This window comes from Dama dama, chromosome X (genome assembly GCF_033118175.1).
Source record: "Dama dama isolate Ldn47 chromosome X, ASM3311817v1, whole genome shotgun sequence".
Taxonomy (NCBI): domain Eukaryota; kingdom Metazoa; phylum Chordata; class Mammalia; order Artiodactyla; family Cervidae; genus Dama; species Dama dama.
This window is the reverse complement of record NC_083714.1, coordinates 123,130,024-123,157,572: the sequence shown is the minus strand read 5'-3', so window position 1 is coordinate 123,157,572 and position 27,549 is coordinate 123,130,024. Positions and strand designations below refer to the sequence as shown.

Genomic DNA, 27,549 nt, shown 5'->3' with positions numbered 1-27,549 from the left:
GGGTGCTTGTACATTTTTCAAATTATGATTTTCTCTGGATATATTCCCAGGAATGGGATTGCTAGATATTATGGTAATATTATTTTTCTGTTTTATTTTATTGGAGTATAGTTGATTTACAATGTTGTGTTAGTTTCAGGTGTATAATAAAGTGATTCAGTTATACATGCGTATGTATTCATTCATTTTCAGATTCTTTTCTCATTCAGGTTATTACAGAATATTGAGTAGTGTTCCCTGTGCTATACAGTAGGTTCTTTTTGGTTATCACTGTTATACATAGTAGTTGTGTATGTGGGCTTCCCAGGTAGTGCAGTGGTAAATGGTAAAGAATCCACCTGCCAATGGAGGAGACACAAGAGAAGCAGGTTCGATCCCTGGGTTGGGAAGATCCCCTTGAGCAGGAAATGGCAACTCACTCCAGTATTCTGGCCTGGAAAATTCCATGGACAGAGGATCCTGGTGGTCTACAGTCTATGGAATCAAAAAGAGTCAGATGCGACAGTCATGTATGTTTATCTCAAGCTCCTAATGTATCCCTCCCCCAACATTTCTCCAGTGGTAACCATAAGCTTGTTTTTGATATCCAGAAGCCTGTTTCTGTTTTGTAAAGAAGTTTATTTGTGTCATTTAAAAAATTAGATTCACACATGATATCATATGATATTTGTGTTTCTGTGTCTTACTTTACTTAGTATGACATTCCCTAGGTCCATCCATGTTGCTGTACGTGGCATTATTTAATTTGTTTTTATGAGTGAATAGTATTTCACTTTATATATGTACCACATCTGCTTTATTCTTTCCTCTGTTGATGGACATTTGGGTTACTTCCGTATCTTGGCTAATATAAACAGTGCCACAATGAAGACTGAAATGCATGTATATTTATGAATCATGGTTTTCTCTGGATATGTGCCAGGAGTCGAATTGCTGGATCATATGGTAACTCTATTTTTAGTTTTTCAAGAAACTTCCAGGCCCTCCAGCTGGAGCGCCTGCGTAATGCGGCCCGTCGGGCCGGGGCCGGGCGGCGCTGCCGGTGCAGTCGGCGGCCGCAGTGCGCGTGCGCCGTGCGGTCGGGGGCGGGCGGCGGCGGCCGCGGAGCGGAGCGGGGGCGGGGCGGCGCCGTCTGGCTCGGTCGGGCCGGGGCGGGAGCGCAGCGCGGGACGGCAGGGCCCAAGGGCTGCAGACGGCGGCCTAAGAGGCCAGCAGAGTACTTAAGATTTCACGTATTTTTGCTGAACTTGTTTAAAAAAAAAAGCGCTTGGGATGATGGATTAACAAGAACATTGAAATTCTGAAAAGTTTCAAATTGGAGCATATTGAATTTTCACCCTAGTCCAGCAGCTGTGCTGCTCACTTAAATACAGATGAATGAAGACCCCATTCGGAAAGACACCTGGCCAGCGGTCCAGAGCTGATGCAGGCCATGCTGGTGTATCTGCAAGCATGATGAAGAAAAGGACATCCCACAACAACATCTCGAATCAGTGATGCGCACCTAGCTGACACAATGATTGGCAAAGCAGTGGAGCACATGTTTGAGACAGAGGACGGCTCTAAAGACGAGTGGAGGGGAATGGTCTTAGCACGCGCCCCTATCATGAACACATGGTTTTACATCACCTATGAAAAAGATCCTGTCTTATACATGTACCAGCTCTTAGATGATTATAAAGAAGGCGACCTTCGCATTATGCCCGATTCTAATGATTCACCTCCAGCAGAAAGGGAACCGGGAGAAGTTGTGGACAGCCTGGTGGGCAAACAAGTGGAATATGCCAAAGAAGATGGCTCTAAAAGGACTGGCATGGTCATTCATCAAGTAGAAGCCAAACCGTCTGTCTATTTCATCAAGTTTGATGATGATTTCCATATTTATGTCTACGATTTGGTGAAAACATCCTAGATGTCATCACGAACTTTACCAAATTTGTGGAACTATTAAATGTATAATTTGTAGACATAAAGACTTGATTGCTTTCCAGTTTAATGAAAGCTTAAATGTCCCTGCGAACCCACAATCTCTGCCAGCAGAACTGGTTTTGTTCTGAATCGTACAGATTTATGTGAACACAAAGCATTTTGTGTAAGGAACTCCTTCCTCTTAAAAGAAGTCTGTCTGTTTGGAAGGGAGTTACAGGCAAGTCTGGTAAAAGTTAAGCTAGTATCATAGTCATTTAAAACTGTAATAGATCTTATCCACTTTCCCCTTCACTCTTAACACACTCTGCTGCCACAATGCAAGCATAGTTTGGTTGCATTTTTGTTACTGCCTTTTTTTTTTTTTTAAGATATATATGTATGTATATCTATCTACCGATCTATATCTGTGTGTATACATATATAATATATATATACACACACACAGATCTGTGTACACACACACACACACACACACACATACACACACTTCATTGGCAGTTCTTTCTTTGTGGATTGAGGTAGGAGTTAAATAATTGTCTCCAGTTTAACAGGAGTGCTTGACTTTATATCACTGCTGTTTATTTAAAAATTAAAACTGGGCACAGGAAGAACATGGGGACATTCAGCTTGTGTTGAAAGTCAGAAGTTCAGAGCACCATTTCAATCCAGAGGCTTTAAATTGTAAATTCAAACATGAATCACTTGTGGATGTTTAATGACCCACATTAGAATTTACAAAGCAATTAGAAATCTAGGTAAAAGGCTGCCTTTAATTTTAAGCTTTGTACATTTTTTGTTTACATATATTTTTTTTTAATCTTAAATACTTTTTTAAAGCAAAGCCCAGGTACTTGGTCCACATTGTGTAATACAGGTGTATTTTGGATGATGCATTTGGTCCACTATTTGTACAAATCAGTAGTCTGGGTTTTAGTACATGGATTTAAAAGGCAACAGTATATCAGTGGATTATGTGTACTTGGTAAGTTCCTGGAAGAACATAGTACTTTTATATTAGAAATGTAAGAATGGCATTATTGTCTTTTACCAAGTTCTCTCGGATCCCTTTGTTATTATTACCGTTATTACTGGTGTATGACTATGGTCAGAAGGCTTCTCCCCCTCGACTTTCCCTCTCAAAGAATGTCTAGACAATTAACAGCTTAAATTCCTGACACCTTTTTTGGTGCTGTATGTTCTTGCTCATGGTGTGCTGATACTGTGGATTCATTCCGTTTGGTGGGTCCTGCCGCATCAGGGTCGGTCGCCTGCACTGGCTTGTGGGTGTGACTGATCGCAGCCCTTAGCCATTGAAACCTTCCCTGCAAGGCTGTTTGAACTAAAATAGAACCACAAAAGTGGTTTGTTTAGCAGCAAAACGTCAGCCTCTCACTTTGTTTTGGATGATCCCTGGCAGTTTGAAAGCTGACTGGGAGAAAGATGGTTTGTGAAACCAGTCTTGTAGAGGTTGAAAATCTTACCCAAGATTTGGGCAGAAAGCTTAAATACATAGACTGGCAATCAGACCCAGGTCTGTGGGACCCCTCTCATAGCTGCTCTTGATGATAAAGAGGTTATTTAGTTTCAAGGCCCCACTGTACGTGGTTTGATGCCCGTTTTCGCTTTCAGGAAGGCTTTGCCTTGTTGTGCTGGTGTACGGTAACCTTGTGCGCCATGTAAATCCAGCACCCTGCTTCTCTGCAGTGTGCCCTCACCCTGGGTGGTCGGGGGTGAGCTTCTCCATGCAGTGAGTACCTAGGTCTTAGGTGTTCATTCTGTGGTTGAAACAAGCGTCACACTACAGATCTGTTGTCTGTTCTGCTGGTGGCTCTTGTAAGAGTTTTCCTGCATGTGAATCTCAAGGCTGAGCGCAGCTCCCCGAGTCCAGGTGGACACGAATGGCCAAGAGAGTGAATTGTCCAGTGTGCGCTGCAGGAACAGGACACAGTGACTGTAGGCTGAAAAATGAAGTCCTTTGGTGGGATCCTGAGGGTTGGGTCAGTTGAAACATTCTTTGCATTACTTAATGACTTGCATTGTGGTTTTTCTGCAAGTACCTTTAGCAACTTTTAATATACCACATGATCTGCCACTCTCTAGATAAATGTGACATGTGATTTGTTTTCATTATTATTTTAATCATTGTTCCATTTATTGCCTTTAGGGTTGAAGGAAGGGGAAGGGGTTTTATGTTGATGTTTTCCCTTTTTTTTTTTTTTTCATTCTTTTTCTTTTGGTGGCTTAAACCACACTTCCTGATGCCGTGACTAACTCTGCTTCCCAGCTGAGTATTTCAGGCTTCATTTAGGCTCATGTTTCAGATCTGCATGCATTGCTTGCATTTTCCTGGTATCGGAATGTTGGTTCCTTGTTCTAGGAATACAACATTAATTTCCAAAATTATCATGGGACTTGTGACAACACAAGACATGAATCTCTGTATAAAATGTATTGGCCTTTCTCATTGACCTGCTATAGTATTATTGTGTCGTGTGTGTGCGTGTGTGATGTCTGGCTGCCACGTAAAGCTTCAAAGGAAGACCTTAAAAGCAGACCATCCTTTTTTGCATGCTCTATTCTAAGTAGAATGTTCAATGTAACTAACTAAAATTGCATGTTAAATATATTTAGGTTTTTTGTTTTCTATCTTTGTTTTTATTTGTTTTCAGTTTCTGTATATTTGCTTAACTGTGCTGTTTTAGTGGTTGTAGGATATAAATGCACTGGTGAAGCAAATGTAGTGCCAACAGAAGGTGATTTTCCTGTTGTATATGTCTTGCAGCATTTGAAGGGACTGTGCATTCTTAAAACAATCACAGTTGCTTCTAAACCAGATTTCATTTCTATTATTGTTTTACGTGCCAAACCCCGAAGTGCATTGGGCTTGAATCTCTGAACACCGTGGACCCATTAGAAGACTGTTTTGATTGTCACAAATTGTAGTGCCTGAAAACATTATTAAGCTGATTGTCTTAAAAAAAGAAAGTTCTCCAAAGACAAAACAGGAATAATTATTATAACAGAAAACAATTATGGTTGAAATGTCTGTGGTTCCTTGGAAATGCTGCGCTTTTTGTATTTTCCATCATTAGTGCAGTTGAACGAATGTGTATAGTTCAGAGGTCTTCGTGTTCGCATTTTAAAATTAGGTAAATGACCTCATCTTTCAAGCTTGAATTCATTTTTAATTTTAATTTTATTTTATACAATGTGTAGACAGTTCCCTGTTCTCTGCATTTAGAAGTATAAACAATATAAAGCTGTTAATTCTGTAAGTAATTTTTATAATTATGATGTAACTCTATCCTATCCTTAAAACATTTAAAATAAACCCTTTATGTGCAAAAAAAAAAAAAAAAGAAACTTCCATAATGTTCTCCATAGTGACTGTATCAATTTTCATTCCCACCGACAGTGCAAGAGAGTTCCCTTTTTTCCACACTCTCTCCATCATTTATTGTTTGTAGATGTGGGGATGATGGTGATTCTGGCTGGTGTGAGGTGATACCTCATTGTAGTTTTGATTTGCATTTATCTGATAATTAGTGATGTTGAGCATCTTTTCATGTGTTCTTTTTTTTTTTTTTTCTGAAAACCATTGAAATGTTTTTAATTGTATTTTTTTATTAACTCTTGACTTTCCCAGGTTGGAGAACCTTGATACATGGAACCTTGATACATTTCATGGCCCTGTATATGGGTTTTCCCCTATTATGTCATGTGTTTCTTTCTTTCTTTTTTTTTTTTTTTAGTTGGAGGCTAATTACTTCACAACATTTCAGTGGGTTTTGTCATACATTGATATGAATCAGCCATAGAGTTACACATATTCCCCATCCCGATCCCCTCTCCCACCTCCCTCTCCACCCGATTCCTCTGGGTCTTCCCAGTGCACCAGGCCCGAGCACTTGTCTCATGCATCCCACCTGGGCTGGTGATCTGTTTCACCATAGATAATATACATGCTGTTCTTTCAAAACATCCCACCCTCACCTTCTCCCACAGAGTTCAAAAGTCTGTTCTGTACTTCTGTGTCTCTTTTTCTGTTTTGCATATAGGGTTATCGTTACCATCTTTCTAAATTCCATATATATGTGTTAGTATGCTGTAATGGTCTTTATCTTTCTGGCTTACTTCACTCTGTATAATGGACCCCAGTTTCATCCATCTCATTAGAACTGATTCAAATTAATTCTTTTTAATGGCTGAGTAATATTCCATGGTGTATATGTACCACAGCTTCCTTATCCATTCATCTGCTGATGGGCATCTAGGTTGCTTCCATGTCCTGGCTATTATAAACAGTGCTGCAATGAACATTGGGGTGCACGTGTCTCTTTCAGATCTGGTTTTCTCAGTGTGTATGCCCAGAAGTGGGATTGCTGGGTCATATGGCAGTTCTATTTCCAGTTTTTTAAGAAATCTCCACACTGTTTTCCATAGTGGCTGTACTAGTTTGCATTCCCACCAACAGTGTAAGAGGGTTCCCTTTTCTCCACACCCTCTCCAGCATTTATTGCTTATAGACTTTTGGATAGCAGCCATCCTGACTGGCGTGTAATGGTACCTCATTGTGGTTTTGATTTGCATTTCTCTGATAATGAGTGATACGGAGCATCTTTTCATGTGTTTGTTAACCATCTGTATGTCTTCTTTGGAGAAATGTCTGTTTAGTTCTTTGGCCCATTTTTTGATTGGGTCATTTATTTTTCTGGAATTGAGCTGCAGGAGTTGCTTGTATATTTTTGAGATTAATCCTCTGTCTGTTTCTTCATTTGCTATTATTTTCTCCCAATCTGAGGGCTGTCTTTTCACCTTACTTATTGTTTCCTTTGTAGTGCAAAAGCTTTTAAGTTTCATTAGGTCCCATTTGTTTAGTTTTGCTTTTATTTCCAATATTCTGGGAGGTGGGTCATAGAGGATCTTGCTGTGATTTATGTCGGAGAGTGTTTTGCCTATGTTCTCCTCTAGGAGTTTTATAGTTTCTGGTCTTACATTTAGCTCTTTAATCCATTTTGAGTTTATTTTTCTGTATGGTGTTAGAAAGTGTTCTAGTTTCATTCCTGTACAAGTGGTTGACCAGTTTTCCCAGCACCACTTGTTGAAGAGGTTGTCTTTTTTCTATTGTATATCCTTGCCTCCTTTGTCAAAGATAAGGTGTGTGTTCTTTGGATATCAGTATGTCTTCTTTGAAGGTGTGTTTATTTATATCCTCTTCCCATTTCTGTTTGGATTGTTTATTTGACATAGAGTGTATGAGCCTTTTATATATTTTGGAGATTAATCCCTTGTTTGCTTTATATGCAAATATTTCCTCTCATTCTGTGAATTGTCTTTTTCTTTATGGTTTCTTTTGCTCTGTGGAAGCTTTTAACTTTAATTAGATGCCACCCGTTTATTTTTGTTTTTATTTTCATTGCTCTGGGAGGTGAATCAGAAACCATATTGCTAAAAGAGAAAAGTACTGCTGGAGAGAACAAGATGGCAGAGGAGTAGGTGGACATGGAGTACATCTCTCTCCACGGATACATCAGGAATACACCTTCAGACACAGAAGTGCATGCAGAACACCAGCTGAGAGTGAACAGGAGTACCTGACCGGTAGAAAAGAAGATATAGACCCATGCAGAACTCGGTAGGACAAAGGAACTAGGGGGAAAAGCAGGAGTGTTAATAGGACAGGACCTCCCTTTGGTGGGTGGGGGAACTGAAGCAGGGGTCTGATACCCAAATCAGGACAATTGTCTGAGTCAGAGGAGAAACGTTTAAGGCTGAGAGTGAAACAGCTGATCTGTGGCAGCCTAAATGAATGAGAATCAGACAGTCCTTGTCACAGCCGTATATACCCTGGACAGGGACATAGATCCCCTGGAAGGTGCAGCAGCTGGGAGCTGGAGTTTAGGGATTGTGGAGCAATCTCAGGGAGAGGGCTGCTGTTGACGGTGGAGAGATAGATCAAGGGGATGTGAGGGAGGAGACTGTGGTGGGAAATACCTGTGGAGGAAAGTCGGGCAGCCATGGAAGCAAGGCAATACTGCTGAGTCATGTGTAGGAGGTAGACCCATCACCATAGCCTCTCTCCCCCCACATGCCGGCATTGGCACCTGAACAATAGAGAGGCTGGCACATAAAACACTTGATGCTCTGAACTACAGAGTAGGACCCCACCCAGGGTGCTCCTTGAAGTGACTGATGCCCTGAACAACACAGAAGGACCCCAGGCAATGGCACCCTCTTAAGTGCCTGAACAGGTGGAGCTGTGGAGAAAGACTGGCCAAAGAGGCCTTCTGATCGCCAGCTACAAGAGGCTCAAAAAAAGACTCTGATAGGGCCATAACTCCTGTGGTGGAGGCAGTCCGTGTCCCAGCACACTTGGCACTGCCCGGGTCCCTACAAGCCAAGCAGCTGCGCCACCTTCATGCTCAGCCCTCACTGGGGCAGAGCTGCCACAGGCAAAAAAATCTTGTGTCTGCACGCAGGGTGGCTTCGGTAGTGTCAGAGTCTTTGCAACCCTGTAGACTGTGGCCTGCCAGGCTTCTCTGCCAGGGAGGGGGGCTCTCCAGGCAAGAATACTGGAGCATATTGGCCAATACTGGTTGACATACCCTTCTAGAGCACTATATTTCCTGCTGCCCTAGCCACCAACTCCCCTGAGTCCTTGGTGCTGCCAGAACCACTGCGATGCAAGGAGCTGCACCACCTCCACACCCGGCCCTCATTGGGGCAGACCTCAGGCCTCCAGGGCAGCCTCAGGAGTTACCCTAGTGGATGACTCACATGCAGAGGTGGAAATAAAACCACAGGTGAAACCCAGGGGCAGTGTGGCTAAGGAAGAAGACCCAAAATCTTCCCACCAGCTGTACAAGCTGCAGATGAAATCCACACAATGAACTAGCCAGACTCTGTGTCTCTGGAATATATAAAAGGTCACTGAGAGCTCCCACAAAAGAAAGTGCACTAGTTCTGATAGCTGTGGATATTGGACGCAAGAACACAGAATAGTAGGACCAGATTAGAATCTGAACTGCCCCCAGAGCAGGTCCAGAGACCAGCATAGTGTTGGAGGGTATCCTAGGGAGGTGAGGTGGACTATGAATCCCAGCAAGGGAAAGGACTCTGACAGCAGTGACTCAAGAAAACATTCATTATTCTTATGTTTTGACTTGTTCTGTAGATTTTTTTGGATTTTTTTTTCTTTTTCCTCCTGCCACCACCCCCCCCCCCTGTTGTAGTTGTCGATTTTAGTGGCACAATGAAATCTCCTTAAGGTTTTGAGCTTTTTTTTTCTTTTAACAGTCACATTTTTTGTTGTTATAAACCCCCTGCCTCTACATTGGGCTTTTGCAGTTATGGGGAGTTTTCCTTGTTTTTTCTCTTTTCTCTTTTTTTAATTTTAATTTTTTACTTTTTTAAACCTATGATTATTCTTTCTAAATTTATTTATTTGTTTTTCTACTGTTCTTTCCCCCTTGCAGTTAATCTTTCATGTATATAAATCTTCTTTATCTACCTCTATTTAACTTTGCATATCTATTCTTTCTTTCTTTCCTTTCCTCTCAACGTATGTTAGTTTTATTTTCATTGCTTTATTCCCCAGTTGGCACCTTGCTTTAGTTTTGTTTTCCAGTTTGTGCTTTAGTTAGTTTTGTTCTGCTAGACATAACTTTTGGTTTCCTTTGATTGCCAGGTCAATCTACTGTACTTTATTTTCATTGGAGTGTTTTGATTTTGCTTATGGGTGTATATGTATATATGTATATTCAGTCAAACTTTTTATTGTTATTATAAACCTCTGCATCTACGTTGGACTTTTGTAGTTCTGTGGAGTTTTCCTTCCCCCCCCCTTTTTTCTTTCTTCTTCCATTGTTTTTCTTTTCTCTTTTTTTATACTTTTAATTTTTAATTTTTTTAAACCTATTATTTTTTTCTACATTTATTCCATTGTTTGCCTTTCCTACTGTTCTTTTCCCTTGCAGTTAATCTTTATATAAACCTTCTTCATCTACCTCTATTTAAGTTTGCATATCTATTCTTTCTTTCTTTTCTTTCTTTCCTCTCAAAATATTTGCTAGTTTTGTTTTCATTGCTGTATTCCCCACTTGGCACCTTGCTCTAGTTTTGTTTTCCACTTTGTGCTTTAGTTAGTTTTGTTCTTAAATATAATATAATAACTATAATTTTTGATTTCCTATGTTCACTAGGTCAAATAAATTCTACTTTGTTAGAATGTTTTGACTTTCCTCATGGGTGTATATGTATATGTGTATATTCCATTATTTTAATTATTATTTTCCTGATTTTCTAACAACCATTTGCCTGGGGTTCATCTTTGGCTTCTTGTTTGGGGATATTTCTTTTAATCTCACTTAATGCTATACCACTTGTGGAATCTTCATTCCTGACCAGAGATCAAGCCCTGAGCCTTTGGAGTGGAAGCACTGACTCCAAGACCCTAGACTGCCAGAGAACTAACCCTAGGGATTATCAAATACTGAGAACTCACACAAAAAACACATGAAGACCCAGCATTACCCAACCGCCAGTAGCACCCTGAGCAGGATGCCTCATCTAAAGAACAAACAAAACAAAATTACAAACCTAATCATCAGCAGACAGGATTAGCAACTTCACTCAGCCTTGCCCATCAGAGGAAAAACAAACAAACAAACAAAAAGTCAGCACAAATCTCTTCCTATACAAATATTACACAAATCACTGGACCAACCTTAGGAAGGTAGAAACCAAAAGGAAGAAAGAATTCAACCTTGAAGCCTGGGGAAAGGAGACCTCAAACACAATAAGTTAAAAAAAAAAAAGGCAGAGAAATAATACACAAATGAAGGAACAAACTAGAAACACAAAAGTCCAAATAAATGAAGAGGAAATAGTCAAACTACCTGAAAAATAATTCAGAATGATGAGAGTAAAGATGATCAAAAACCTTGAAAACAAAATGGAGAGAATGTAATAATCAATTAACAAAGGCCTAGAAGAATTAAAGAATAAACATACAGAGACAAACAGCATAATTACTAAATTAAAAATACTCTAGAAGGAATCAAGAGCAGAATACCTGAAGCAGAAGAAAGAATCAGAGAGTTGGAAGATAAAATGGTGGAAATAACTTCTGAAGAGCAGAATAAAGTAAAAAGAATGAAAGGAACTGAGGATAGTCTCAGAGACTCTGGGACAATATCAAAAGCACCAATTATAGGGGTCTCAGAAGAAGAGAGAAATAAAGGGTAGGAGAAAATTTTTGAAGAGATTATATTTGAAAATTTCCCCAACATGGAAAAGGAAATAGTCAATCAAGTCCAAGAGGCATGGAGAGTCCCATACAGGATAAACTCAAGGAGAAAAATGACAAGACACATACCAATCAAACTAATAAAGACTAAACACAAAGAAAGAATGTTAAAAGCACCAAAGGAGAAGCAACAAGTAACATACAAGGGAAACCTCATATGCTTAACAGCTGATCTTTCAGTAGAAACTCTGCAGGCCAGAAGGGAATGGCAAGATATATTTAAAGTACTGAAAGGGAAAAATCTACAACCAAGAATACTGTACCTGGCAAGGATCTCATTCAAAATTGATGGAGAAATAAAAAGTTTTTCAGACAAGCAAACGTTAAGATAATTCAGTACCACCAAACCAGCTTTACAACAAGCGTTAAAGGGTCTTATATAGTCAAGAAATACAAGAGAAGAAAAAAGATCTACAAAATCAACCCCAGACAATGAAGAAAATGGCAATAGGAACATATATATCAATAATTACTTTAAGTGTAAATGGATTAAAGGCTCCAACAAAAGACACAGACTGGCTGAATGGATACACAAACAAGACCCATATATATGCTGTCTACAAGAAACCCACTTCAGACCTAAAGACACATATAGACTGAAAGTGAGAAAATGGAAAAATAGATTCCATGCAAACGGGAAGCAAAAGAAAGCTGGAGTAGCAATCCTCATGTCAGACAAAATAGACCTTAAAATAAAGAAGTTTACAAGAGATAAGAAAGGACACTACATAATGATCAAGGGACATAACAATTGTAAATATCTATGCACCCAACATAGGAGCACATCAATACATGAGACAAACACTAACAGACATAAAAGGAGAAATTGACAGTAACACAATAATAGTAGGAGACTTTAACACCCCACTCACACCAATGAACAGATCATCAACAGGAAATTAATAAGGAAGCACAAGTCTTAAATGACAAATTCGATGAGATGGATCTCATTGACATTGTCAGGACATTCCATCCAAATGCAGAAGAATACACCTTCTTCTCAAGTGCATATGGGACGTTCTCCAGGATAGACCACATCGTGGGTCACAAATCAAACCTCAGTAAATTTAAGAAAACTGAAATCATATCAAGCATCTTCTCTGACCACAGTGCTATGAGACTAGATATCAATTACAAGAAAAAAACTGTAAGAAACACAAACACATGGAGATAACACAACACGTTTCTAAATATCCAACAGGTTACTGAAGAAAGCAAAAGAGAAATCAAAAAATTTCTAGAAACAAATGACAATGAAAACATGACAACTCAAAACCTATGGGATGCAGCAAAAGCAATTCTAAGAGGGAAGTTTATAGCAATACAATCCTACATCAAGAAACAAGAAAAATGTCAAATAGACAACCAAACCTTACACCTAAAACAACTGGAAAAAGAAGAACAAAAAAAAAAACCCAAAATTAGTAGAAGGAAAGAAATCATAAAGATAGAGTGGAAATAAAAATAGTAAACATTAATAAAACTAAAAGCTGATTCTTTGAGAAGATAAACAAAATTGACAAACCTTTAGCCAGACTCATGAAGAACAAAAAAGAAGAACCAAATCAACAAAATTAGAAATGAAAAAGGAGATGTTACAATAGACAATGCAGAAATATGAAGGATTATAGGAGACTATTATGAACAACTATATGGCAATAAAATGAATAACCTGAAAGAAATGGACAGATTCTTAGATATGCTCAATCTTCCAAGACTGAACCAGGAAGAAATAGAAATTATGAATAACCCAATTACAAGCAGTGCAATTGAAGCTGTAATAAAAAATCTCCCCAAAAACAAAAACCCAGGAGCAGATGGATTCACAGGAGAATTCTATCAAACATTTAGAGAAGAGTTAATGCCTATCCTTCCAAAACTCTTTCAAAAACTTGCAGAGGGAGGAACACTTCCAAACTCATTCTACTAGGCCACCATCATGCTGATACCAAAACCAGACAAAGACAACACAAAAAAAGAAAACTGCAGGCCAATATCACTGATGAACATAGATGTAAAAATCCAGAACAAAATTTTAGCAAACAGGATTCAGCAACACATCAAAAAACACATACAGCATAATCAAGTTGGGTTTATTCCAGGAATGCAAGGATTCTTCAGTATATTCAAATCAATCAATGTGATACACCATATTAACAAATTAAAAGATAAAAACCATACGATAATCTCAATAGATGCATAAAAAGCCTTGGACAAAATTCAGCACCCATTTATGATTAAAACTCTTCAAAAAATGGGCATAGAAGGAAGCTACCTCAACACAGTAAAGGTAAGCCTACAGTAAACATTATTCTCAGTGCTGAAAAACTAAAAGCATTCCCCGTAAGATCACAAACAAGACAAGGATGTCCATTTTCACCACTGTTATTCAACTTAATTCTGAAAGTCCTAGCTGCAGCAATCATAGAAGAAAAAGAAATAAAAGGAATCCAGATCAGAAAATAAGAAGTAAAGCTCTCACTGTTTGCAGATGACATGATACTATACATAGAAAAACCTGAAGATAGTATCAGAAAATTACTAGTACTAATCAGTGAATTTAGCAAAGTTGCAGGATACAAAATCAATACACGGAAATAACTTTCATTTCTGTATACTAGCAATGAAAAGTCAGAGAAATGAAGTAATCAATTCCATTCACCATTGCAACAAAAAAGTAAATATCTAGGAATAAACTTACCTAATGAGACAAAAGAACTGTACACAGAAAATTATAAGACACTGGTGAAAGAAATCAAAGATGATATAAACAGATGGAGAGAGATTCCATGTTCCTGGGTAGGAAGAATCAATATTGTGAAAGTGACTATACTACCAAATGTAATCTACAGATTCAATGTGATCCCAATCAATTCGCCAATGGCATTTTTCACAGAACTAGAACAAAATATTTCACAATTCATATGGAAACACAAAAGACCCTGAGTAGCCAAAGAAATCTTGAGAAAGAAGAATGGAGCTGGAGGAATCAACCTTTCTGACTTCAGATTATACTACAAAGCTACAGTCATCAAGACAGTATGGTACTGGCACAAAAACAGAAATATAGACCAATGGAACAAGATGGAAAGCCCAGAAGTAAACCCATGCACCTATGGGTACCTTATTTTTGACAAATAAGTCAGGAATATACAGTGGCACAAAGAGAGTCTCTTCAATAAATGGTGCCTGGAAGACTGAACAGCTATGTATAAAATAATGAAATTAGAACACTTCCTAACACCATACACAAAGATAAACTCAAAATGGATTAAAGACCTAAATGTAAGATCAGAAGCTATAAAACTCTTAGAAGAAAACATAGGCAGAACACTCGAAGACATAAATCAAAGCAAGATCCTCTATGTCCCACCTCCTAGAGTAATGGAAATAAAAACAAAAGTAAACAAGTGGGACCTGATTAAACTTAAAAGCTTTTGCACAGCAAAGGAAACTATAAGCAAGGTGAAAAGACAGCCTTCAGAATAGAAGAAAATAACAGCAAATGTAACAACTGACAAAGGATTAATTTCCAAAATATACAAGCAGCTCCAAATAGGGAAAGGAGTACATCAAAGCTGTATATTGTCACCCTGCTTATTTAATATATATGCAGAGTACATCATGAGAAACACTGGGCTAGATGAAGCACAAGCTGAAATCAAGATTGCTGCGAGTAATATCAATAATCTCATATGCAGTTGACACCACCCTTATGACAGAGAGTGAAGGAGAAGTAAAGAGCTCCTTGATGAAAGTGAAAGAGAAGAATGAAAAAGTTGGCTTAAAACTCAACATTCAGAAAACTAAGATCATGGCATCTGGTCCCATCACTTCATGGCAGATAGATGGGGAAACAATGGAAACAGTCACAGACTTTATTTTGGGGGGGGGGGCTCCAAAATCACTGCAGATGGTGACTGCTGCTATGAAATTAAAAGATGCTTGCTTCTTGGAAGAAAAGTTATGACCAACCTAGACAGCATATTAAAAAGCAGAGCCATTATTTTGCCAACAAAGGTCCATTTAGTCAAAGCTATGATTTTTCCAGTAGTCATGTATGGATGTTAGAGTTGGACTTTAAAGAAAGCTGAGTGATGAAAAATTGATGCTTTTGAACTGTGGTGCTGGAGAAGACTCTTGAGAGTCCCTTGGACTGCAAGGAGATCCAACTAGCCCATCCTCAAGGAAATCAGTCCTGAATATTCATTGGAAGGACTGATGCTGAAGCTGAAACTCCAATACTTTGGCCACCTGATGCAAAGAGCTGACTCATTTGAAAAGACCCTGATGCTTGGAAAGATTGAGGGCAGGAGGAGAAGGGGACAACAGATGATACGATGGTTGGATGGCATCACTGACTCAATGGACATGAGTTTGGTAAGCTCCAGGAGTTGGTGATGAATAGGGTGGCCTGGCGTGCTGCAGTCCATGGGTTGCAAAGAGTCAGGTACAACTTAGAGACTGGACTGAACTGAACTGAACTGAACTGAACAGGCAGCTCATACAACTCAATGCCAGCAAAACAAGCAACCCAATCAAAAAGTGGCAAAAAGAGTTAAACAGACATTTCTCCAAAGAAGACATACAGATGGCTAACAAACACATGAAAAGATGCTCAACATCGCTCATTATTAGAGAAATGCAAATCAAAACCAAAATGAGATATCACCTCACACCAGTCAGAACGGCCATCATCAAAAAGTCTACAAACAATAAATGCTGGAGAGGGTGTGGAGAAAAGGGAATGCTCCTGCACTGTTGGTGGGAATGTAAATTGATACAGCCACTATGGAAGATGGTATGGAGATCCCTTAAAAAACTAGGAATAAAACCACCATATGACCCAGAAATCCCACTCCTTGGCATATACCCTGAGGAACCCAAAATTGAAAAAGACACATGTATCCCATTGTTCATTGGAGCACTATTTACAATAGCTAGAATATGGAAGCAATCTAGATGTCCTTCGCCAGATTAATGGATAAAGAAGTTGTGGTACATATACACAATGGAATATTACTCAGCCATAAAAATGGAACACATTTGAGTCCGGTCTGATGAGGTGGATTAACATAGAACCTATTATACAGAATGAAGTGAGTCAGAAAGAGAAAGATAAATATCATATTCTAATGCACATATATGGAATCTAGAAAAATGGCACAGAAAAATTTATTTACAGGGCAGCAATGGAGAAACAGACATAGAAAATAGACTTACGGACATGGGAAGATGGGAGGGGAGGGTGAGAGGTACGGAAAGAGTAACATGGAAATTTATATTACCATATGTAAAATAGACAGCCAACGAGAATTTGCTCTATGGCTCAGGAAACTCAAACAGGGGCTCTGTATCAACCTAGAGGGGTGGGATGGGGAGGGAGATGGGAGGGAGGTTCAAAAGGGAGGGGATATATGTATACCTATGGCTGATTCATGTTGAGGTTTGACAGAAAACAACAGAATTCTGTAAAGTATTTATCCTTCAATAAAAAATAAATTTTAAAAAAAGTACTTCTGTAACTTATGTCAAAGAATGTTCTGTCTAGGTTCTCCTCTGAGAGTTTTATAGTGTCTGGCCTTACATTTTGATCTTTGATCCATTTTGAGTTTATTTTTGTGTTTGGTGTTAGAGAATGTTCTAATTTTATTCTTTCCCATGTAACTGTCCAGTTTTCAGAGCGCCACTTATTGAAGAGACTTTCTTTTTTGGTTTGCTAGTATTTTATTCACTATTTTTGCATCTATGTTCTTCAGTGATATTGGCCTGTCATTTTCTTTTTTGTGTGTGTTTCTCTGCCTGGTTTTGCTATCAGGGTTATGGTGGCCTCATAGAATGACCTCTGGAGTGTTCCTTTCTCTGCAATTTTTCAGAAGAGTTTGAGATGGATGGGCATTAACTCTTCTCTAACTGTTTGATAGATTCACCTGTGAAACCATCTGGTCCTGGGCTTTTTATTGGAAATTTGTAAATCACTGTTTTAATTACAGTACTTGCATTGGTCTCTTCACATTCTCTGTTTCTTCTTTGTTCCATCTTGGAAGGTTATACCTCTAAGAATCTGTCCATCTCCTCCAGGTTGTCCATTTTATTTGCATATAGTTGTTTTTAGTAGTCTCTTATGATACTTGGCATTCCACATGAGTGTATTCTTAATGAAATCAGCCCTGATTACCTTGTTGTGGTGCGAGCATAAATGTAAAATGAGGGAGTGTAATGCAGGAAAAATCTCCCCCCACAGAAGAACATACCATGAGCCCAGGTTAAAGGAATTTTATACAATTGGACACATTCTGGTGTTTCCTCACTAAAAAGTCTAGTCCTCCTTTGTATCAGCCAGAATAACAGGGAGTTAGAATTGTGTGTGTGTGTGTGTGTGTGTGTGTGTGTGTGTGATGTTAAAAATCAAATGTTACCAGGAGAAATAGCCATTGGTTGTGGTGCTAAAGGCCATGGGCTACATAGAGGACTTGCACTGAATGTATTACCCCTGGGAATTGCCCAGACATCTAGATTTGCATGTCTGAAGTCTCTGCTGGAGTGGTAAAATGATTTGGTCATCTACCAGAAAGATTAAACCCCAGCATGGGCAGAAAGGAAATGAGGAAATTGGTGTTTAAACGTGTGTGCTCCTGAGTTGCTCTCTGAAAGTCAGCTCTGCCTGAGTCTAAGACAGCTTCCTCTTTCACTTTCTTCAACATGATGCAATCACTCTTCCACCCTCCTCCTCACTAGGTAAGATTTTCAAGGTGGAGAGTGAGACAGAGCCTGAAATTCCATGGGCCTCTCTTCAGTAGACAAGCTCATCCTCAGCACATGGCAGGGCAGAAATATTAGGAGCCTCTGACCACATGGGCTCCAGTCATGGAACTGGACAAATTCCTTAGAAGTTGGGTAGCACGTGTGACTCTCAAGCTATGCTATGACAACCACCTCTAATGCAAAAATTTTCAGAGTTCTTTAAGTGAACCCTCAAATCCAAATTGGTCACCTTTGAGACTGTCCATTCTTCTCAGTGGTTTCTCCAGGGAATTCATACAGCCAACTCTTCCCAGAAAACAAACTAGGAGATGGAATTGGGTCCTAAATTAAGGGACAGTGCCTCTAGTTTGCCCCTTTTTCTTCCTAGAAAGGAACAAAGCACTCTGAGCCACAGAAAGACAAGCCGTGAAGACCTTCCTACAGCTCCCATGAAAGCAAGGGTTTTCCAGGGGAAGCCAACATTTTTGCCTCATCCAGCGACCTCAAGTTCCGGATAAGAGTGCTGGTTGATGTTGACTGCAATCCATGAAAGCTGGGAAGAGGCAGCAAGCATTGGTTAAAGGCAACTGATCCAGGCTCTCTGCTGGACAAGATGTAATCTATTTTGAGCACTACAGTGGAAGAAATCGGTCAGTCAACTGCAGAGCTCACTGAGGACTGATGAATGGCCAGGAAGAGCCAAGACAGCTGACCCAATAGCAATAAATTCCATCCAGGCACCAAAATGCCAAATTTAAAGCAATAGCCTGTAAAGACACATGTGAAGGAAACAAAGCCTCTGATGATCACCTTTCTTAAATACCAATTAATCCAACCTTGTCAATGCTTATATAACACTCTAGTCCTGTTGGTACAAAAATCTGGGACCTGGGATTATCATTTTCTACAGAATTTGAGAATCATTAACCAAATTGAGGATGATTTCCCACAAGCTTGAAGAATGTACAAAGAGAAATGGGGGGATTGAAACATAAAGCACTGACCAGTTTAAACTGGTTTTGCCTCCTTAAAACAGGTTATTGATTAATGAAACCTTGAGTTTTTTTTTTTCTTTTTTGAGTTATTTTTACAGGCAGCACTATGCAAGTGCAAAAAAGGAGCCCCCGTTTCCAGGATGACCTCCAAACCAAGAGGGTTCAGTCTATGGAACTCTCAGAGTAGGAATGTTGCCATGGGAGAACTGTATGGAGTCCTTCAATACGGAAAATCTGGCTTCTAGCAGCAAGAATAGCTTACATGAACTAATTCAAGACTAGCCAATTAGCTTCCAAGTTTGCAGTTCCCCTAAACCCTTTAATTTTACCCCAAACTCTGGATTGAGGAGACAGATTTGAGAGCCCTACCTCATGTCTTCTTGCCACTTCACCTTGGAATAAAGTTTTTCTCTCAAAAGCCCATTCCATCGTCTTGGCTTCCATATGCATCAGGCAGCAAGCCCTTGCTGGGGAACACTCGTGACTGATAGGCCTGGAATTAGACTCCTCTCTGAATTCCTCTAGATCCTATGCTGTTGTACTCCTCTTGTCCTAAAGCAGAACTTGTGTTCCTTAACACTCAAATGTATCTTGGGATAAAAGTAAGGACTCTGGATATATTCCAATACACTTCTTCAGGCACAAAACCTTGAAGGTTATCTCAGGAAATAACAGCAATGAGGAGGAGAAATAGATGATAGTGACAATAAAATCATCTCTCTATGCAGTGTCAGAGAACAAATAGCAGAAAAACATCTTGGACTGCTCCTTTCCTTTAGAAATGTGTGCATATCTCAGATATGGTGGGTTGGGTTCTAGATCACTGCAGTAAAGTGAATATTGCCATAAAGTAAATCACAGGAATTTGGGAGATTCCCAGTGCTTATAAAAGTTGTTAATCCTATTGTACAATTACTAGAAGATGTCTAAAAAAATGTACATAGCTTAATTTAAAATTAGAATACAGTTACAATAGTAACAGAGACCTGATCAGATCACCATAAGGAATAAAATATGGGAATAGTTTAAAATATTTCACAAATTTACAAAATGTGGCACAGGGACCCCAAGTGAACACACGGTTTTGGGGAAATGGTGCTATAGTCATGTTCAATGCATGGTTACTTTAAACTTTCAGTTTGTAATGAAACACAATATATGTGAAACATGGTTAAGTGAAGTACAATTTTTTAAAGGTATGCCTATAACTAATTAAAACAGTTCACATGAGAGACTGACGCTGGCTAAGGTTTTTTTTTTTTTTTTTTTTTCTTTAAAATTAATTTAATTGGAGATTAATTACTTTACAATATTGTGGTGGTTTTTGCCATACATTGACATGAATCAGCCATGGGTGTACATGTGTCCCCCCCATCCTAAATCCCCTCCCCCTCCAGAAACAGAGAGATCAACATTTTTCTCTGGGAGTGTACCCCATCCTGCCCCCTGCCTTCTGTGGCATTTTCCCCATTTCACATCAAGTCTGGGACATGAAACTGTAAGGTTTACTTTAGGAAGACTTCTCAAGATTTTTCAGGGATGTGATGTAGCCCAGGAACCTATTAATCCAAGATATAGACAAAATGAGGACCCACATGAGTGAGGACTGGAGGGACAATCACCCTAAAATATAGGTCATTCAGAGACCTGCCCAAACTTGCTCTCAAACCTAGAAAGCCTAGACAGGGCATTCCCTACTACAAGCCTTAGAGTTCTCTGTGAGGTCAAAGTCTTACTCTAAGAAAAATGGCCTCAGTTCAATAGAGTGAGAATATCAGGTTGGAGGGTCAGGTCCCAGGACTGGCCAGGATCATGGTGGGGTCCCTGAGTGAAGAAATAAGTATCACTAGACCCACAAATGAGGAGACTTTACAGACCCCTGCCCCTATTCCTAACCCCAGAGGCTCCAGGCAGAGTTATAAGGATGAGAAGCCTCTTCATTTCTGTCTGGTCTCAGCAAGGGAAGGGCTTTTCCTATCAGGATCAAACCTCAGTTCTGAGGAGGGGGGCATCTTGGCCATCACCACAGTACAGGTGACGACCATCGGTGCTAATGAGAGGGTCTCTCCCACCAAGGAGGAAGGCTCACAGAGTAGCATCCCTCCTGTCAGGGAGAGATGCTCAGAGAAGCGCCCTGACTCCCCACTACAGATTTGGGGAAGCTAAAGCTTCGTTTTGGAGAAGGCAATGGCACCCCACTCCAGTACTCTTGCCTGGAAAATCCCATGGACAGAGGAGCCTGGTAGGCTGCAGTCCATGGGGTCCCTAAGAGTCGGACACGACTGAATGACTTTCATTTTTCACTTTCATGCATTGGAGAAGGAAATGGCAACCCACTGCAGTGTTCTTGCCTCGAGAATCCCATGGACGGGGGAGCCTGGTGGGCTGCCGTCTATGGGGTCGCACAGAGTCGGACACGACTGAAGTGACTTAGCAATAGCAGTGGTAGTAGGGCTTTGTTTGTGGGCAGGAGAACTCAAGTCCATAGAGTAAGGGGACTCGGGCTCTGACAGACAGTGCAGGGAGGACCCTAGGGGATGACCCAGAGACTGCACAACACTGAACGATAGGGTCCCCACAAAGCCCCACCCCTGCCATCATCACTCAGAGACCCCACACAGGGTAGCCATTGCCAGAATTGGCTCCCCCTAACTTCCGTGCTGGTGGCAATGAGCTCTGACTGCTGTTCAGGGTGTTCGTTTGAACAAGAGTGGATTCCCAGGACTGATCTGAAGGCAAGGTGAGGACTTGAATGTGCAGTCAAGGGACCACTGCCCCCTCCTGTAACAAAACTAACCCCACAAAGTTTTGCCTCTGTGGTCGGGAGGGGATGGTTCCTACAACACTGTTAGTCTGAGTTATTGGTAAATGTTGATCTGTAAGAGATTCTGTTAAGATCGAAGAGATTACTTGACTCTATAATAGAAAGAAACCTAGGACCCAACTCCAGCCATGGGGAGAGGCCCGAGTGCTAACGCAGCACTGGCAGTAAAGATGGCGACACAAAGCAGCACGCACGCGCTCAATTCCTGGACTTCTCCCCTGCTGAACTCTAGGAGGTGAAGCTTTGTTTGGAGGCTTGTGGACACAGTTCAGGTAAGGGAGGAGTGTCAGACTCTAATAGACATGAAGATGGGGACTCCGAATGAGGACCATAGTACACCCTCCCGCGGCTTTCCTCCACCCCCCGCCACCCTGCATGCCCCCATGCCCCCGTGCCCCCATGCCCCCGTGAGCTATCTGACACCCTGAGCATCATGGCCGGAAATGAATCATCCTGACTTCCGTTTTCCAGTTTCCTGGAAGTAAAGACTTCGGTCCGGCAGTCAGACCTCTGGCCGGCGGAGGGTGGATTCCCAGCAGTGGTCCAGATTTGAGGTGAAGACTGAGTTGGGACTGAGGCAGGGGGCCACTTAGCCCATAACAAAGAGGGCCGCACCAAATCTCACTGCTGCTGTAAGCCCTGGGAAGCCCCGGCAGAGCCATCAAACTGAATTCGGCCCGGGAAGTCTCAGGGATGGGAGGGCCGTGGTCAGTAGTAGCCCCTGCTTGCAGATGGAGGATACCTCTGTCCTAACTGCAGTAAAGTGAGCACCCTAAGTACTGATTGGGGGCCCCTCCCCATTTAGGGGTGGTATCACAAAACAGAGCGCCTACGTATCTGGGAGGCTCCAGTGAAGGGTAGTCACGTAGTAGTACCCTGACTTTGCCCCTCCAGGGACTCGGGGAATTGAGGACTTTGCTCTGAGGCTGAACTACCCAGGTTATTGGTGGGAGGAGTCCTGAGTTCTGCCCAGACCGGAACGAGGTCTAAGGGGAACACCAACTCTAAATGTAAGTTGTCATAAATTTTGGCTCTTTTCCAAGTGGAAACTTAAGAGTATCTGTGAAGCTGAGTGAGTCTTCTCACTTCTGTCTGGAGAGTTCAGAGATGTGAGGATGTTAGAATACGTGAATGGCCTCAATTCTGCCAAGGTAGGAGGTCCAGGGCTTCAGAGGAGTCAGTGTGAGGACCCTGAATGAACTGATGATTGCACTCACCCTGCAACAGGGAAAACAATAGAGAGCACCACCTCCCATCCCCCGACCCCCCTCCTGGCTCACAGCACTGAAAAGCCCAGGGATGGAAGTCAGGTGTATGTGAACCCTCCTTTCTTTCTGATGGTATGGGATTGGAGAGAGCCTTTGTCTGAGAGGAGGTACACCAGTGCAGCAGACACGGGTGTCCCAGGCTCTACCTAGAGCCAAGGCAAGACAGTGAAAGAGAGAACCCCAGTGAACCCAGGACAGAGTTCCCTAGAGCTGACTGTGGTGGGTGCCCCCTGCCAGGGACACTGGGCTGAGGTACCTCTTCACTTTTTCAGGTATCACAGGAAGATGAGGACCAGGCTTTGGGGTATAACCTTAGAACTACAAAGAGGATAGGGCCCAGGCCATGCCAAAAGTTGATATGATTGTCCTGAATGTGAACTGAGAGGACCCCCACCCTCAAGAATGGAGGAGGGTGTCCTCAAGGACTGGACTGGCCCATTGCTCCTCAGCCTCAGGAAGCAGGCGGCAGGGCTGGCAGGCTGCAGCCTGAGTCTCACCTTAATTATTTCCACAGAATTCTCAGGGGACAGGGTGATCAGACTCACAGTCCTCTGAGTTTGTAGAGCAGTGCCCACATGGAAACCTGCAGAGGGGGCCTTCTTAAATGCAGAGTGGTGCCTCCCTGCTACAGGTGCTCACATCCTCTCATCCTCTCTCCTCTCTGCCCAGATCACGTGCTGTTCTACCTGTGCTCCTGCCTGTTGTCCCTGACCACAGTCACCATGCCTCGGGGTAAGAGGGGTAAGAAGGGTAAGCCCCACACCTGTAAGAAACGCCGCCAGGATCAGCATGGCACCCAGGATCTGAGGGGCGCTCAGGTCACTGTCACCACGATGGAAGCACACTCCTCTTCCTCCAGTCCTGGTCCAGGGGTTGATGCTAAGGGAAAGTCCAGTGCTAGGTCTGGTAAGCATCTCAAGCGTCCTCAGGGGGCCCTGGCCACCACCACTGTGCCTGCAGGTGTTTCTCCCACAAGATCATCCAAAAGAGCCACTGGGAAAATTGCAAAAAAGCGAAATTCCCCTCAGGCCCCTCTCTCTAATGTGCGGTCTGGAAAACGCTCACTAACCAGGCCGACGAATCTGTTGGTGGAGTTCCTGTTACGCATGTATAAGACGAAAAAGCCCATTAGGAAAGTGCATATGCTAAAGATCATTGATAAAAAGTACAAAAATCGATTCCTCAGGATCCTCAAAAGAGCTTCTGAGAGCATGGAGGTGGTATTTGGTATTGACGTGAAGAAAGACAACACTGCCAAGCATTCTTATGTCCTTGTCAGCAAGATGAATCTCCCCCGCAACGGGATCGTGCACCGTGGCAGGGGTTTTCCCAAGACCGGTCTCCTGATGAATCTCCTGGGTGTGATCTTCATGAAGGGCAACTGCGCCACTGAGGAAGACATCTGGAATTTCCTGGGTAAGATGAAAATCTATGCTGGGAAGAGGCACTTCTTATTTGGGGAGCCCAAGAAGCTCATCACCCAAGATTTGGTGCAGCTGAAGTATTTGGAATATCGGCAAGTGCCCGGCAGCAGTCCAGCATGCTGTGAGTTCCTGTGGGGCCCGAGAGCGCATGCTGAAACGAGCAAGATGAGAGTCCTGGAGTTCCTGGCCAGGATTAACCATTTGGATCCCAGTGACTTCCACTGTTGTTATGAAGAGGCTTTGAAAGATGAAGAAGAGAGGGCCCAAGCCAGCGGGTGTCCCAGTGTTTCTGCAGCAGTTCCTTCCACCTAGTAAAGCTGAGGCAAATTCTGCCCTTTGTGGCTGAAGAGAGTATTCAGTGTTCCAAGTAGTACAGGGCTGGACGTCACTGAGGGTTCACAGTGTAAAATACCTTGGTGTTCCTGTTCTGTATGGGGAATTTAGAGATAAACCTGTGTTTTTATGTTCTTGCTGCTTTTCAAATGTTGCTCCTAAACGAAAGCTTATCTAGCTTATAATCTAAGTGTATGAATGACATCAGTCACATTTACTGTTGTTTATTGGTCTTAAAGATAAGATTTTTTCTCTTGTGTAAAACAAATGTGGAAGCTTCCATCTTATTTAGTAAGCCAGTTCAAGACAAAATGGCATTGCAATATGTTATTTCCTTGAAAATAAGAAAAAGTTAAGCAGTAAAATATGTGGGATCAAGAAGCATGGGAAAAGGAAGATGGTCGGTATTTGGATTCCTCATCCCTTGTACTCTGTGTTTTACAAAATTATAAACAACAGTATATGCTTGGTTAATTCAAAAATGTAGAATTAAATTCTAATAATTTGAACCTCATGTTCACAGGCTCATTTATTCCCCAAACATTAATTGAGTGTCTGCTCTTACAAGGCTCCATGCTTGTACTTGGAGAGCTGAGAAAAAGATCTAGCCACTGACCATAAAGTTACAGAGTTGAAAAGCAATTATTTATAAGGAAAATGGTGACATGACAGCAGTCAAATGTAAATTCCCTGATTTTGGGGGGCTCCAAAGTCTCTGCAGATGGTGACTGCAGCATGAAATTAAAAGACGATTGCTCCTTGGAAGGAAAACTATGATTAACCTAGACAGCATATTAAAAGTCAGAGACATTACTTTGCCAACACCTTCCATCTAGTCAAAGCTATAGTTTTTCCAGTTATCATGTATGGATTTGAGATGTGGAGTATAAAGAAAGCTGAGAGCCGAAGAATTGATGCTTTTGAGTTGTGGTGTTGGAGACTCTTGAAAGTCCCTTGGACTGCAAGGAGACCCAACCAGTCCATCCTCAAGGAAATTAGTCCTGAATATTCATTGGACGGACTGAAGCTGAAACTCCAATACTTTGGCCACCTGATGTGAAGAACTGAATCATTGGAAAAGATGCTGATGCTGGGAGAAGTTGAAGGCAGGTGGAGAAGGGGATGACAGAGGATGAGATGGTTGGATGGCGTCACTGACTCGATGGACGTGAGTTTGAGTAAGCTCCGGGAGTTGGTGATGGACAGGGAAGTCTGGCGTGCTGCAGTCCATGGGGTCGTAAAGAGTTGGACATGACTGAGTGACAGAACTGACTGATTAAAGGTAGTGGTGGGCCTTGGGAAAATATAAGTCTTTATGTGTGAAGTAACCATAAGTTGAGTGTGTGGTGGGTTCGATGAGGCTGTAGTAATCATGACCAGGGACCAAGTTCTCACATGGTGGGCCCCATAGTTTAAAGACAAAGCCTGGGATGGGAAACTGCCCTTAACAGTTATAGGCACACTTCACTCTGTTGCATTTTGCTTTATTATATTTCACAGGAACTGATTTTCTTTTCTTTGTTCTTTTTCTTTACCAAATTGAAGGTTTGTGTCAACCTTGCTTCCAGCAAGTCTTTTGGCACCATGTTTCCAACACTGTTTGCTCACTTCATGTCTGCGTGTCACATTTTGATAACTCTTGCAATGTTCACACCCTCAGCAACAAAAAGATGGACTCACTGAAGGCTCAGATAATGGTTAGCAATTTTTTTTAGCAAAGAGGTGTTTTTATTTAAGATATCTATATTGTCCTTAGGCATAATGCTGTTGCCCATAATGCCTACAGTATAGTGTAAACATAAATTTTATGAAAGCACTGGGAAACCAAAAATTTCTTGTGACTCAATTGTGATATTGACTGTCCTTCAGGGGTTGGGAACCAAACTTGCAGTATTTTCTGGGTCTGCCTGTGCTTTGGGATTGTGAGTAAATCAGACAGAAATTGCGTGAAGCTGGCATGGAATGTATCCTGTAGCTCTTGTTCCAGTGCAGGCAAGCAATGTGCATATTAGATGTTTTATTCACATTGCCTTCTATCCACAGAGTTTCTCGGAAATCAGGGTGACACTCCCCTGATGTGGGATGATGCCCAGAAGCTGCTAGAATGGCACACTCTGCCCTTGCTGGGCATAACTGTCAGCTTTTAGCCTGTGAATATTTTTTAAGTCTGCAATTTCTTCTCATTCACCCTCCCATAGCCCCTGACAACCACCACTCTACTCTCTGCGTCTTTGACTTAGACAATTTTAGATTCCTCATGTAAAGGACATGCAGTATTTGTCCTTCTGTGTCTGGCTTATTTCACTGTAGCATGATGTCCGCCAGATTTATCCACGCTGTCATGACTGGAGAAGTTAGCTTCTTTTTAAGACTGAATGATATTCCATTGTATGTATATTTTACTTATTTATCCATTCATCTGTCACTGGACAGGTAGGCAACTTCCCTGTCATGACTATTGTGAGTAGTGCTGCAATGAACATGGGAGTGCAGAGCTTTCTTCGAGGTCCTGATTTCAATTCCTTTGGATAGTAGTGGAATTGCAGAAAGTGTTATGTGTTATTTTTTATTTTTTTGAGGAATCCATATACTGTTTTCCATACTGGCTGTACCAATTTACATTCCTACCAGCAGTGCTGAACGTGTATAGTTTACTAAGAAACTTGCAAACTGTCTTCCAAAGTGGCTCTCCCATTTTGCATCACCACCACCAATGAATAAGAGT

The 27,549-nt window shown here is 41.4% G+C and overlaps 1 protein-coding gene and 1 pseudogene across 1 annotated transcript; both read left to right on the top strand.

Moving 5' to 3' along the window:
* The first annotated feature begins 1,122 nt into the window (after nt 1-1,122).
* Nucleotides 1,123-5,074, top strand: LOC133051580 (spindlin-3-like; annotated as a pseudogene).
* An 18,715-nt stretch (nt 5,075-23,789) lies between these two features.
* Nucleotides 23,790-24,803, top strand: LOC133052857 (melanoma-associated antigen B3-like). The gene has a single exon (XM_061137685.1). It carries the CDS (start codon nt 23,790-23,792, stop codon nt 24,801-24,803), a length of 1,014 nt encoding a protein of 337 aa, XP_060993668.1.
* Nucleotides 24,804-27,549: the final 2,746 nt, after the last annotated feature.